Genomic DNA, 15291 nt, shown 5'->3' with positions numbered 1-15291 from the left:
AAGAAACAACATTTAGAATCGTTTCTGCTATTTTTTTAAAAAAAAAAAACCTCGATTCCCTCTTTTTTTTTTTTTTTTTTCGCCCTAGGTGGATAAAGGGGAGAATTTACTGCCCAGAGTTGCCCAGACGAGTCGGTTCTTTGCTTTTTTTCCTATTGATTTCTTTTTGTTTGTTTGTTTGCTTGCAGCGCAGGGGAGGGAAATGGCCTTAAACGTGTTCTTGGGGCTTTTATTTTATTCTCAGGAGCCGCTTTAGGAAAGTGCAAGAAAAGTTCAGGGCGGTTCCCTTCAAGTTGCAGCGCAAAATAAAAAAAAAATCGAGATAGTGTGAATAATGAGGGGAAAAAAAGGGGAAAAAAAAAAAATATTTTCTCGCTTGCAAAACCTCTCAGTCGCTGCAGACATTTCCAGGGGTTGGAAGGTAATAAAAAAAAAAAAAAAAAAGGGGAATTCTGGCAATTGTCAAAACACATGTCTGCTATCCAGAAGCCGGGAGGTGAGTGGAGAAGAGAAATTAATCTGTTCCTACTTCTGAAATTTATCCCTCTTCTCCCTGCCGAGGCTTGAAAGCGCTTTCTGACCTTTTTTAAGCGTTTATTCTGATTTTTTTTTTTTTTTTTTTCCTTCCCCCCGCGTTGTTATCGCGAGGGGAGGAGGCTCGGAATTCCCAAATATTCTTTTTAATCGGGGGGGTGTGGTGGTGATTTATTTCATGATTTTTTTTTTTTTTTTTTTTTTTTTTTTCTCCTTCCCCAGATTTATTGGCGAATCTCAGCCCAACAAAAGGAGGCAGCACCGAAATCTCCCCGCGGAAACGGGACTTCGCTGGGTCTTAAATTACCAAGTAACCACGTTGCCAAAAAAAAAAAAAAGTTAAGAGCAGCGAAAAAAAAAAAAAAAAAGAATAAAATAAAATAAAAAAAAAAAAAAGAAAACCCGGGGAAGAACCCCCTTCCCCCGGCTAAACCACCTCGATTCGATTTAATTTGCTGATTAAATCCGCTCCTGAATAAATCGCAGTTCAAAGAAGGGGGAGAGAGCAAAAACCCAACCAACCAACCACCAAACCCGAGGAAAATTAAAAATAATCCTTAATATTTCAGGGGATATAAAATCCCAGAGTGGTGCTTTATTCGTAGGGAGGTGGCTGGAGGCTGCGGACACATTCCTGGGCTAAAAGTGGAATGAAATGGGGTTTTTTTAATTAATCTGGAGCCAGGAAAATACCCTTTTTTTTTTTTTTTTTGCACCCAAACCGGGGGAAACCCGCTCAGGTACCAACTTTCCCGGGCAAAATCAAATCAAATCCAAGCAACCTGCTTCCTAGCTTTAATGATGAGGTTTTATTTCTTATTAATTTTTTTTATTTTTTTTTTTTTAATTTGTGTTTCTGTGCGGCAACAGCCCCGAAAATCCTGCCAATTCCCCCCAAAAAAGCCACAGTGGCGCTCATGACGTCACAGCCGTGACGGACTGGACTTTGTGGGGCAAAAAAAGGAAGAAATGGGCTAAGAAAAAAAGGAGATTTTGGTGCAGCGGAGAGGGAGAATTTCTTCTGCGGGGCGGAGAGATTAAAAAATAAAAGAAGGAGTGGATGTTATTGCGTTCTGCAAGGATAACTCAGGAATGAAAAATTGTTGTCATTAACTACAGGCAGTTTCCCCCCTTTTATTCTTTGCAGAGATGAGGGGGGAAATTTAATCAGAGGTGGCTCGGAATTAAAAAAAAAAAAAAAATAAATAAAATCATTCAGGAAACAATAATTGTTGCCTTAATGATGTGTGTGTTGTTGGGTTGGGGTTTTTTATTTTTATTTTTTTTTTTTTTAGGGGCGATTACTTAAGCAGAATTAAACTATATATTTGGAGACAACCACTTGAGCACTTTGTTGAATTTATACATTGAAGTCGCCTTTAATCGAGCCCCGATTTAATATTTCAAGATTTGCTTAAACACACTCATATTTTCAGGGGGGAAAATACCGTTCCCGAGCTGCCGTGCCTTATCTATTTTTATGAGTTCACGTACATTGGGATGATTTAAGCCCCGGGAGCACGGAACGAAAGGAATAATAATAATAAAATAAAATAAAAAATATATATATATTAAAAAAAAAAAAAATTTACACCGCCCAAAACCGCCTTCAACGAGCAGAAAGTGCAAGTGAAGAGTTTCAAATGGCTTGGAGAAAGTTTGTGGCCGAGGAGGGGGGGGGGAGCGAGACAGGGGGGGGGGGACACACGCCTCAATGTTAAAGGTCTTAAAACTTCTTTGCAAAGTGACTTTTTTTTTTTTTTTTTTTTATGGTGGAGAAGCTTTTGCAGAGCTTTGCACAGCCAAGGGGGAAAGAGGAGGAGGAGGGGGGGGGTTTATCTCCCCCTCCCCCAGCCCCTGTCTACCCCTTCCCCCCCCCCCCAATGACACAGACAGAGAGAGGAGGGGGGGGGGGGGGAGGGCAGAAGGCACCAAATTGCAAAAAATTGCAAGTTTCTGTCACTTGGTGGCAGTATACAAAAACAAGTAAACAAAAACGGGAAGAAATTTAAACACTCGGGGCGGTGGGGAAGGGAAAAAAGGGGACAAGGGGGGGCCCCACCTGTGGGACAAATTCTCCTTCCCCCCCCCCCTCCTCGCTTGGAGGCTGATTTTAGGGTGGGATTTTGGGATATGTTTAATTTTTTCCTTTTTTTTTTTTTTGCCTTGCTCCCTGTCTCTCTTCTCCACCACCACCACCCCCCCCCCCCCACCACCTTTTTTTTTTTTTTTTTTTTTTTTCCCCTTTTATTTTTCCCCCTCCCCGCCCCCCATTGAAACGCGGGGGGCTTTAGTCTGGGGACAAAAGACTTTTACAGCAAGGTGTGTCCCCATGCGACAAAGGCGACCCGAGCAGCCTGTCCCCTGCAGACTGCGGCCAGACACCCGCAATTTCGGGGATTTTTTCCCTTTTTATTGTGTTGTGTCTGGAGAGAAAAGGGGAGGAGGGCGGGGAGGGGAGACGGGGCCGCTTTTCGCCTTCCTCCTCCTCCCCAGCATCTTCCTCCCCTTCCCAACCTGGAGGTCAAGCGGCCCCCTCCCCTCTTCAAATAGACAAAATATCCCAGTTTTGGGGTGTTTCTGCCCCGCTTTTCTCAGTTTCCTCCCAAAACTTGAGCCCGCACTTCAAGCCCTCGCTGTTTCCCCAGATCCGGTGGCGAAAGGCCTTATTTTTAAATTATTAATAATTAAAAAAAAAACCCCAAAATGTTTCATGTTTTTAAACGCTGGCCTCAAACACTTAGGATTTTTTTTTTTTTTTTTTTTTTTCACCCCTTTTCCACCCTTTTTTTTTTCCGGCGAGGACTAAACCGCAGGGATTAAACCCCCGCCAACAAAAGTAACAAGATCTCCAACTATCTCCTCCAAAAAAATCAAATTCTTGATCCCTCGATGTTCCGCATCAGCTTCTCCCAAAGTGGATTCCCCCCTCTATGACTGATTTTTTGATCTCCCTTCGCCTTTTTTCTCCTCCGCACGCCGAGCTCCGAAAAAAAAAAAAAAAAACCACAAAAAAACCAAAAAAAAAAAAAAACCAAACCACAAAAAAACCCCAACCTCAAACCCTTTTGCCCCACAAAGCTAGAAATACAACCCGGGGGAGGAAAAAAATCGAGAAAAATCACATTTCTGGGGGAAATGAGCACAAAGATCCAGCCCCACACACACGTGGAAATCCAGCTGAGCATCTCCAACGCTCACCGCCCGCGCACTTAGGGATAATTTCTCCATAAAACACGATTTCTCGTGGGTTTACTCAGCCCCGAGAGTCCTCCACGCGACAAGCTGGGAAATGGCTTTTTTCCCCCTAATAATTCCTTGCTGGTTACAGATTTTTCCAGGCTCTTTCCAGGCGGATTTTGCCACCCTAAAACCCACCCACGCGCCGTGTTTTTTTCTATATTTGCTCCTAACACGCGTTCAGGGAAGCGGAGATTAACGCCCACGCGGAGGGGAAGATCGTATCGAGCGGATTTTCTGGTCGGGTGCGGAGCGGCTACGCGGTCAAATAATAAATAAACTGGAAATTCCTTTTGCCCGGGGTTTTATTTCCGTCCTTTGCCCGCGAATGGGCTCGAACTCAACACCTCGGAATAAAACGCCCCGAGAAGTAAATTGGGAAGGGTTTGGAGGGCGGAATTGCCATTAAAAAAAAAAAAATAATAATGATAAATTATTAAACCCAGCCCCTGCGTGAATTTTTAATTTTCATTTTATTTTTAAATTTTAATTTATTCCCTTTTTTTCCCCGCCGACTGCATCTGTCGAGGAAAAGCTATAATTTCCTTAAAGTCCATGTCAATAACACGTGGCAATTTCCCTCTAATCCCTGATGGGACAGATACAAGCAGCGATTTATTTCTCTGGGTTAGAATAGGAAAAAAAAAAAACAAAAAAAACAAGAAGAAAAAAAAAAAAAACCCAAACAACCCACAACTAACAAAACAAAAAAAAAAATCACCATCTCCAAGCATATAAATCATCCCGTTATTCCAGCTCCACATCCTAAAAATGTTTCTCAGCTGAAGGAGGACAAGACGTCAAGAGGAAGGAGAAAATCAATCGATTTGAAAGTTGATTTTTTTATTTTAATTTTTTTTTTTTTTTTTTTTTTTTTTGCGTTCCAGGCCTGGAGGAAAGAGATTTAAAGGAAGGGGAGGGGGGTGTTGGAGCAGCCCGGGAGCGGGGAGCGGGAAGAGCAGACGGATTTCAGGCTGCAAACAATAAAAGATCCCATTTCTGTAATCATGTGGTTCCAATAAACACTCATTGTTTGCTCATTAAAATGTCTTTACGACTGCCCGCGGTCCAGGCAGAGCTCACAACGGGATTTTCCCAGCCCACAAAACCAAGGAGAAACTCTCTTTGCCTTCTTTATTCGCCCCTTCCTCGAGTCCCCAGCCCTGGATCCCTCTGGTTAGTTCAGCCTTGGAAAAATTAAAAATAAAGGCGGGAAGGACGGGGTCGTCTCAAAGGCAAAAGGGGAATAAAATCCCGGTTTTTTTCCCCCTGCAGGTTTTTGTTCAGCCGAAAATTCCCCAACCCCAAGGCAGGCGCAAGAATTCACCCGATTTCTCCAAAGAAAAGAGCGATTTCCCCCAACTTGGGAAACTTCTTTTTTTTTTTTTTGTCCTCTCTCATATTTTTATTTTCCCTTCATTAAACTTAACACATCACCCCCCAAAAAACCACTCCCAGAACTTAACAACTCTTTTTTTTTTTTTTTTTTTCTTTTTTTTCCTCCTCTCAGCCGCAGCGCGCTGGAAATTAAACCCGAGGAGGCCATTTTTATTGCAAAAAAAAAAACCACCAAAAACACAACAACCGCTAAAAAAACCACACACAAAAAAGCAGCAAAACACCGAGCGAGGAGCCCCAGAACCTCCATCTCTCCCCCAGCCCCTCCGCAGACACCGAGGACCCCCTTAAAATCGCTTTTAATAAGCCGGAAAATTCCCCCCCCACGGGGTTTATTTAATGTCCGCCCCTTTATAAGTGTAAATCCAGCCCTATACGTGTTGGCACCACCAGCAGCAAATCTCTGCTCGCACACACCCTCTTTATTCTCCTTTTTTTTTTTTTTTTTTTTTCGTCTTTAAACACAAGAGGATTTATGAAGAAAGGAAAAGAAATACAACCCCGGGAGGAAATGAAGGTCACCGCATTACATCTCGATCTCTGTGTACCTTTTGCGCGGTATAGGGAGGGAGATGGAGGAGATTAGGTGATGGATGGGTAGGTGGGGATGAAGGTGGATGGGAAGGTAGACGGGGAGGTTAGGAGGGGAAGGGTCAGGTTTTAAATCTCACCCGTTAAACCTGAATTAAAGTTGCTGGAGGGGAAAGGAAAAAAAAAAAAGAAAAAAAAAAAAAAAAAGAAAAAAGAAGGAGGGAAAAAAAAATAAAAAAAAAAAGGAAGGGAAGGAATAAATAATAATAATTTAGAAAATGAAAAAGGGGAGGGACTCGCACGCAAATAAAATAAAAAAGCCAACACCCGCATTAACCACTTCGCAGGAAAGCCAGAGCGCTCAAAGCTATCATTATTATCATTATTATTAATTACTGTTCTTATTATTATTATTATTTACACCTTTCATTTTGTGATTTGCACAGAGGAACGCCAGAAAATTCATCAAATCCCAGAAATTTCACCAGAATTCCACAGAACTCAAGGAATAAAAACCTTTTCCAGCAACTTTACCCCCCCCCCCGTCCCCCCCCGCTTGCAAAAAAGCGAAAATCAGGAAGAGCCGGCGGGATGCAAAGAGTTCGATTGTTAATTAGTTCCCCCTTAATATTAATTATTGCCCCACCAGCCAAGCGCGCAACCCCGCGGAAGAAACGCAGGCCGCGCCCTGAGGTTGAAGGGAGTGGTTAGGGGGGGGGGGTTTGGATTTGGGGAAGGGGACATGGGGGGGTCGGGGGGGGGCAGGGTGGGCGTGCAAAGCCGAACCTGGTGCCCACAATTAGCAGCGCAGCTCATTAAATATGGCACTGCCAGCCCCACCCGGGCTGCGCGGGGACGGCCCCTCCGCGCATGCGCTTCTTCTCCTCCTCCCCCCTCCCCTCCCCTCCCTTCCCCCCCCCCTTATTTATTTATTTTTGCAAAAAAGCAAAAGTTCGGAGCAATCATTTTCCCACTCCACGGGGTTGGTTTTTTTTTTGCTTTTTTTTTTTTTTCCCCCTCCCCATTCCCCCCCCTCCCTTTCCCTTTTCTCTCCTTCCACACAACACCCCCCCCCCCTCCCCAAAACACCCCCTCCCCTTCTCCACCCTCCACCCCCCGACCCCCCGGCGCCCCCCGATCTGCCTCCCCGCACCCCGAATATGACATCAGCAACAGCAAAGCTTTTTTTTTTTCCCCCTTTTTTTTTTTTTCCCCTCTCATCTCTTCCCCCCCCCCTCCCAACTCTCTCCCACGACCACCGCCGCCCCCCCCCAAGAATTAACCGCATTTTTGCCGCCCCACAGCAGCTTTTCCTCATATCCAAGCTACACCCCTCGCTCGCACAAGGATGCATCATTATCCTTAACACCCGGGCTATGGATCATTAGTTACACATTTTAACCAATAGGGAACACTTACCAGAGGCTCCTGTCTCCCCCTCTCCCTCTCTCTCACTCTCTCTCTCTTTTTTCTCTGTCTCTCCCTCTTTCTGATCCACTGGCGCAGCAGCTCAGCTCCAAAGAAACATTAAAAAAAAAAAAAAAACGGAGAAAAAAAAAATCGAAACAAAAAGCCAAACAGTTCTTCTCTGCTGGGGTTGAAGGATGGGGGAAGCTGGAGGAGCTGTTTCTCTCTCTCTCTCTGGGGTTTGTTGTTTTTTTTGGGTTTTTTTTTTGGGTTGAGGTTTTTTTGGGGGGTTTAAAAAAAAAAAAAAAAAAAGGAAAAAAGGGAAAAAAAAAAAAAAAAGGTATTTACAACTGGTTGTGCCCCCTCATCATCGCATCCTGCAAAGGAAATGCCTTCGCGTTTTGCCCCTGGGGGTGGGGAATAGGAGGCGGCAACCAGACGCAGCAGTAAACTCATTAATGCCAAAATGCCCAAAGCAACCAAGAATTCCGACCCCAAGGAGACGAGGGAGGGGAGAGAGAGAGAGAGAAAGGGGAGGGGGGGGAATTTAAAAAAAAAAAAAAAAAAAAAAAAAATTTAAAAAATTATTTTAAAAAAATCTCGAATTTTTTTTTTTTTTTTTTTTTTTTTTTTTCCCAGCCGCCAAAAAATTCATCATCATCATCATCATCATCACGCTAATAACGAAAGGGGGGGTGGGGGGGACAAAAATACCATCCTACCCCTGGCACTGCTTGGACTGTTAAAGGCAAGACTACTGCGAAAGAGTCATAAGAGAAACCACAATAAAAAGTTCACGTTCATGGATGGAGTCCACATGACTTCCTGTGGCCAATCCAACTTGTGATTCAGTCGTAAACTTTTATTGCTCAGCTGTAAATTTTCTGCAAACAACCAGGAATGCGTTGCATTTTTTTGTGACGAGTGCAAATGCTCTCGTCTGTCGCCATGTTTATACAATTCTGCTTTAATATTCCGATTTTTTTTTTTGCCTCTGCGCTTTCGCTACCCCCCCCCCCTTTATTTTTTTTGAAGCTTTTAAGCCGCCGCGTTAATAAAATAAGGGTACATTTATTTTTATTTTTTTTTTAAAAGATTCGGTTTCATTTGGGGGTGATGAGATGCTCGGGTTAATTCTCAGCATTTTAATTTTTATTTATTTTTTTTTCCAGATTTGGACGTTTTTATGCGCCGTGTTGGTAATTAACTGGGGAGGGGGGGGGGGGGATATAGGAAAAAACATGGAGGAAGAACATCAGGGGAGGAAAAAAAAATGGAGTACACAGTCCCTGAAAAATAAACACATCCAGTGACGAGGGGGGGGGGGGTTAAAAGGCATTAAATTAATAATTAAAGGAAGTCAAGGAGGGGGCAAATGGGAAAATGAGTATTTCGGAGCACCCCCCCCCCCATTTCCCTGCCAGCCAGCTCTGCAGAGGGGTGTGTCCACTGCGAAGAAAACCTTCCAGGGAAAAAAAAATTAATATTCCCCCCCTAAACCTCCTGATTCCCCCCCTCCCTCCTCACTTGATCCCCCCCAAAGCTCCCTCTGGTCCCGTCCAACCTCGGGAGGTTGGGGGGGGGGGCACCTAAATTCCCCCCCAAACTTCAGCCAAAGGCGCGATATTGACCCCAAACTGAATTTCTATTTCCTAAATTCCCAACCCCCCCCCCAGCGCTATGATTTGGACCCCCACATCCATGGGTTTTAACCACATAAACCTATTTATTTCCCTGTTTTTTTTCCTCCCCAGCCTTTGTTTTTCCACGCCACCATAGCAGGGATGTGGAATTATTATTTTTTATTTTTTTTTTTTTTGGTTTTTAGCCCTTTGATTATTTTTATTTTATTTTATTTTTATTTTTAATCCAGACCCGGGAGGGAATCCGTGGAAATATCGATTTGGAGGCAGAGGGACATTTTTTTGGCCGTGTCGAGGCCTGGTTTTGGGGCACCAGGAGAACCACAACGGGTGGGAAGAGGCGACCAGAGAGCCCAGATGGGCTCCTCCACATCCAACCCTGCCAAGAAGCCGCCTTTCTGCTCCCCTTATCCTTGGACAAACTCATTTTTAATTTCTTTATTTATTTTTCGCTCCCTCCAACCCTAAATTTCAGCACCGAGGGCCGCGCTTAAAAAAAAAAAAAAAAAGAAAAAGGACGAATATAAAATATTTTACCGCATTTCCCCAACTCATTTCCTCTGTGTTCGCAGATTTTCATTGTTTTCCCGTTTTAATTTAATTTAATTTTAAGTATTTCCGCGCCTTAATTTAATTTTAATTGAGAAAAATAAAAGAAGGGGAGGGGGAGAGAAGGGGAGGGGGGGGGGGTGTCTGTGTCTGTGTTTCTCACTCCTGCCTCTTGAATTTATTTATTTTTTCTCCCCTTGGCTGGGTGCGTGTCTGTCTGCCCAAACAACACAAAGGTTGTAATACAACCGGATGGAAGGGAAATTACTTTATTCACTTTACAAACCACCAATAAATTTTATAACAGGTAGTTAAAAGTTACGAGGGGGGAAACTACGACCACAACAGCTTCCCGAGCACAATGGAGATCCCATTTTTTTTGCCAGCCAGCGGACAAGATAATAAATTCCATAATGGGGAAGAGGAAATTTTGATCCTGGCAGCAGAAAATAACCTGGGATCGCGTTCGCTAAAAAGGATTTTTTTTTTTTTTTTGGGAGGGGCGATGGTTTCGCTCCCTCCATCACTCCCCCCCATCCCATAAAACCCTCTCCCAATATTCTTGACGGGGCTGGGAGGAGAAAAGCGCCGGGATTTTGACGGCGGGGCAAAAATAAGACGAGCTCCAAAATAAATGAGGCGGAATTGCCTTTTTTTTTTTTTTTTTTTTATCATTATTTTCTCTAACAAATCCGGCTCGCAAAGTTTCCACACCAGCACCTCCGTCCCCGCGCATCTTCCTCCCCTCCCTCCTCCCTCCTCTCTCGCCTCCACCCGCGCCCGCGCGAAAAAAAATAAAAAATAAAAAAAAAATAAAATTTAATGCCCGAGAAATTCGTTGCCTCTCAAATCTCATCCGTGCCCATTTCGGAGTATAAAATCTAAACGAATTTTTTCGCCTAATGGCTGCATTATGGCGCGGCGGCGGCTGTGATTAGAATAATAAATTAAGGGAAAATAAGCAATATGCTCAACTCAGCTTTTCGAGGAATGATATTTTTCACAAATCACAAACGGAGATCCGAAGGAAATTTGATTGGCTAATAAAAAAGCCTGGAATAGGACGATATTTCTTACTTCAGGCGGGGAGATGAGTCTAATTTCAGTAATACCCGAGCTATGATCATTTCTGAATAAGCCACTTTGTGGAGAGCGAATCTTCTCTCAAATTACTTTCCCCCATAAAATGGTCTCTTCTCTTTTTTCTCGGGAAATGATGGAGTGATTACCGAAATAACTGGATGTCATCTGAAGATGCGACTCTCTTGTCTTGCCTGCAGAACATAAACATTTACCCCCCAAAACTAACGGCTGTACTTTCAATAATTTCACTCCAGACCCTTTTTGGGAGATAAATCTCATTCTGGAGGACTCGTTCGGGGGAAACTACTTAGATTTGTGGATTTAAATATGATGGATAGAGTGCGGAGGCAGCTTCTTTTCCTTTTTCTTTTTTATTATTTTGAAACACTTTGGTAAGTTCTCCCTCTCCTTCCTCCCTCTCCCCCCCCTTCTTGGGAGGATATTTTCTACGCCAAGCTTTTATCTCGATTTTTTTTTTTTTTTTTTTTTTTTTAAGTAACAGAACAGAAAGTATATTGGTATTTCCCCTGATTTCTGCAGATTTTTTTCTCGCTGGGAAGAACGAGCAGGAATTTATCCTCTGAGAGCAAACGAGGAGAGAGGAAAAAAATAAATCCCGTGTTGTATAAGCTGGAGAAATAATCCCCCCCAAGATAAGGAAACAAACAACAAAAAGCTCTGTTAGAATAAACCACTCTTCCTTTTTTTTTTTTTTTTTTTTTTTTTTTTTTTTTTTTATGGCTAATAAACCCGCTTATCTTCCGCGCCTGCCCTCGACATGGAAAAGTCTAGAATCGACCTTATGGAGGGGTTTAAAAATCTATTTTTTGGGATGAACCCCGCCGGTGAGGGGAGGGGGGAGCTCTGCCTGGTGCTTTATTTCTCTGCAATTCGCGAGTGGGCACCCACGGGAGCTGCGCACCCGCGGGGACTCAGCCCCATCCCCGCTCAGGATCCGACCCTTGTCATTTTTTTTCCTCCCCCCTCCCCTCATCTTTATTTCACGGGGGTTGCAAATATTGGGGGGGGGGAGGAAGGAAGGGAGCAGAGGTGGGTGTGGGTGCACCCACCCGAGTCCCATTTCCCTGTGTTTCGCCCAGCTCTAGGTTGGGTGGGATTTTTTTTTTTTTTTTTTTTTTTTTTTTTTTTTTATATTTTTGGGGGTGTTTTTTTGTTTTTTTTTTTTTTTTTTTTTGTTTTTTTGGGGGTTTTTTTGGGTTTTTTGTTTTGTTTTTTTTTTTTTTTTTTTCCCAGCCCTCCTGGGCAGAGTCCAGCAATTTCAAGCCCTGAGGCGTTTAAATCCTTTAAGCCTGGTGGGGTTTTGGGTGCAGAATGTCTGAAACCCACAGAGGAACCTCCCCAGGCAGAGCTCAGAGCATCAGGCTGCGTGTGAGGAGCCCTGGGGCTCCCTTATCTCCCAAAATCTGGGTAAACATCCCGTCTATTTCTGCATCCCTGGATCCCATTTATCAGGAGAGCGGAGGGGAAAAAAAAAAAAAAAAAAAATTGAAAAAAAAATGAAAAAAATCCCCCCAAACCCAAAGAAAGACCCGGTTTTACAATTCAAGAGAGATCGTTTGAGGCTGGTGGGGAGAGAAATATTTCTGTTTCTCAATAGAATATTCCTAAAGTTCATCCCCTCGCCGAGAAGGGGAAGGGAGAGCTTGAAGGCATCAGCGCCAGGTTGTGCTGGAAAGAAATAAAGTGAATAGAACGCAGCAAAATATGATAATAATAATAATAATAATAGTAATAATAATAATAATAATAGTAGGAAAACCAAAGGATGTGTTACTTTAGGGATGGTGTCCATGGGGAAGCAGAGATAAATGTGAGGGGGGAGACTCCAAAGGGACTTTGCGCCTGGGGAAAATAAAAATATAAATATAAATAAGGGAATAAACCGCTTTCTCGACTACTTCACTTCATTTTTGGCGTTTTTTGAGCTGTTTTCCCAGAGGAAAATGCGTTACCCCCAAGCCACTTGCTGCCCAAAGCTCCTCGGAGGGCTCCGGCCAGGTTTTCCTGCCCACCTCTCCCCTTTCTCCATCTCTCGTCTCCCATCCTCCAGGACCACCGGGTGGTCCCCAGGAGCCGGGGAGGGGGGGTCAGGGGGGGCAGGTTAAGGGGGGATAAAGAAACGGCGGGTCCTGGACGGAGAAGCTTTTCCTGGAGCCCAGGGCCAGGGCTTTGCACTTCCCAACCCTTTCCCTTTCCCATGGCACTTCCCAGCTGGGAGAAGGAAAAAAAAAAACCAAGCTCACCCCCTCGGTGCACTTCGTGCCCCCCCCCACCCCCTGGAAGAAGCTTTGCCCACAGGAAATAAAAAAGCGGAGAGGGATGAAATTGTCCCAATATTTTATTTTATCCTTAATTTTTATTTTTTTTTTTTTTTTTTTTTGCCGGACCGACAGTTTGAGGCAGACGAGGAGCAGCTCCCTTTTCTTTAATCAGCTTTTGCACTGAAATTCCCCCTCCCCAGTCACCTCCGCTTCTGGGGGTGGGGGAAGCAGCCAGGATAATTCGGATTTTTTCCCAAATCTTGGGGTTTTTTTGAAGTCTGCCAAAGAGGATGGGAAGGATGAGGTCTTGGAGGGGTGCGGACGTGTGGGGGCTTTGACACAGAGACAGAGCAGCGCTGTCCTTTTAAAATCTTTTATTCTTATTATTAATATTATTATAATTATTATTATTTACGTAATGTCTCACGTATACAATACAAATCCACGGTGTCCAGGAATGGGTGGTTGGTTTTTTTTTTCTTTTTTTTTTTTCCTTTTTTTTCTTTTTTTTCTTTTTTTTTTTATTATTTCTGGCGGTAATTGCTACATTCAGAGTTTGAACACACAGAACTATGTTTGGTTTTTTTTTTTTACATAAAACAAATGACAATTTTTTTTTTTTTTCGAGCATGTTGCATTAACAGATAAGTCAAGACAAATAGATAACTATACATTCAGTGCAATTTAGTTCTACACTACTGTATAAGCACAATAAAATAATACAATACTGTGCGTTCTCAACTAGGCAGTTTCAGTTGTTGGGAGGTTTTTTTTTTTATTTTTTTTATTTTTTTTTTTCAAGAAAATAAGCAGCAACAAACGACAATAAAACCGCATTACAAATACTTTCAAAGCATGACTCCTTCTATAGGTAGTGATAAAGTACAATACAAGGTGGTTGGTTTTTTTTTATTATTATTATTATTATTATTACTGTATTTTTTAATTATTATTTTATGCTACTTAGTAGCTTGCATCAGGGCCAAAACACAGCTCGTTCTCTCTCTTAAATAAATCCTGACAGAGTGAAATTTAGGATATGTCAAGCCCTGGTTGATAACTTTGATAATTATTGCAGGTTTTCCCTTTTAGGTAGTACAGGAAGAATTTCGAGTGCTCACACAGGCGGAGGGTAAACAGCGCCTCGAGAAACCAAGGAGGGGGTCGGGGGGCTAATTCTGGCCTATCAAGGTATATACAAGCCTCAATCCTATAGAAATTTGGGGAGGGGGTGGCAGGGGGGTGTTTGGGGCTCTCCCAGGTACGGTCACCCTCCCAGCTCCTCTTCTTCTCGGGGCTGCGGGAATGGCCCCTGCGAGGGGGTTGATAAAAGCCTGGTGGGGATGGAGGTCTCCACAGCTCAGGCAGAGACCGCACGAACTAAGGGGAAGCTGGAAACACCCTCACACTTCCCCTGGGGTCATTGAGGAGAGGTTAAAAAAAATAAAAATAAAAATAAAAAAAACCCCCACACACGCACGCACGAAACCCCAAGCTTTAAAACCCAAAGCAGAGCACACCTCCCCCGCCAAAAAAAAAAAAATAATTAAAATTTATTAAAAAAAAGGCAAAGCTGTTCATAAAAAACTTCATTTTTTTTCACCCAGCCCTGGGTGCAGCTTCGCAGGGGACGAGCAGTGACATTTGCTTGAGGTTCAGGGCTGCTAAGGGTTGGGGGGAGTTTGGCTTTTGCTGGATCATTAATTATTATTATTATTATTATCATTTTTCCCCCCTGCTCTCGCAATCCAGCCGACTTACTGAACTAAAAATGCAGCTATTAAAAAAAAAAAAAAAAAAAAAAAAAAAAAAAGAGAGAGGGGGGGGAAGAGAAAAAGTAGGGGAAGTTTCTATGACAATAAAAAGGCTACAACTGTTTGACAGGTAGTTACTGCTGTGTGAGCCTCTCCATTCTATACTCTATAAAAGCAAATGACCGTCGTAAACATCTCGATTTATCATCTGCCATAAAACGAGACTTCAAGGGGCTGAGAACTCAGTCCTTGCTTTCTTCTTTTTCCTCCTCTTCCTTTTCCTCTTCTTCATTCCCTTCTTCTTCCGTTTTCTCCTCGTCCCTGGCCCCCGGCAGCTTATCTTTGTTGTTTTCTTTTTTCCACTTCATCCTCCTGTTCTGAGATAACCAGATCTTCACTTGTCTCTCGGTCAGTCCCAGGGCGTGAGAGACCTCAATCCGCCGCTTCCGTGTCAAATACGGGTTGAAGAGGAACTCCTTTTCTAACTCCAGGGTCTGGTACCGGCTGTAAGTTTGTCTGCCACTGCGTCTTCCGGGAGCTATAGGACACAAACACCAAATAACTTCTTCATCCTCTGCTCCCCCACCCCATCCCAGACCCCCTCGCCTCGATTTGCCTGGGGAGGATGCTGCCCTCCACCCCTCACCCCCCAAAAAAAAAGCAAAAAAAAAAACCCAAAACAACAAACCCAAACAAACAAACAAAAAAAAAAACCCAAACAAACAAGCAAAAAAAAATTCCAAACAAACCCCACCAAAAAAAAAAAAAAAAAATTAAATTCCTCTCTCGGTATTTTGCAGATTAAAAGCACTGAAGACGACTGGAGGGGTTGGTATCGATCAGCATCGGGCTGATATTGGGAATATGAAG

At 43.3% G+C, this 15291-nt stretch overlaps 2 protein-coding genes across 9 annotated transcripts in view; one reads left to right on the top strand and one right to left on the bottom strand.

Moving 5' to 3' along the window:
- ATF7 (activating transcription factor 7) overlaps positions 1-15291 on the top strand; it is a 190655-nt gene that overhangs the window by 70326 nt on the left and 105038 nt on the right. The gene's annotated exons all lie outside the window — the stretch shown is intronic.
- HOXC8 (homeobox C8) overlaps positions 14416-15291 on the bottom strand; it is a 3690-nt gene continuing 2814 nt past the window's right edge. Inside the window, exon 2 of the mRNA XM_071729428.1 lies at positions 14416-14959. Coding sequence (XP_071585529.1) covers positions 14664-14959 — 296 coding nt within the window. The 3' untranslated portion in view covers positions 14416-14663. The remainder of the gene's footprint in view (positions 14960-15291) is intronic.

This window comes from Heliangelus exortis, chromosome 31 (assembly GCF_036169615.1).
Source record: "Heliangelus exortis chromosome 31, bHelExo1.hap1, whole genome shotgun sequence".
In the NCBI taxonomy this organism is placed as follows: Eukaryota; Metazoa; Chordata; class Aves; order Apodiformes; family Trochilidae; genus Heliangelus; species Heliangelus exortis.
The sequence above is the reverse complement of the archived record's forward strand: the minus strand, read 5'-3'. Positions and strand labels throughout refer to the sequence as shown.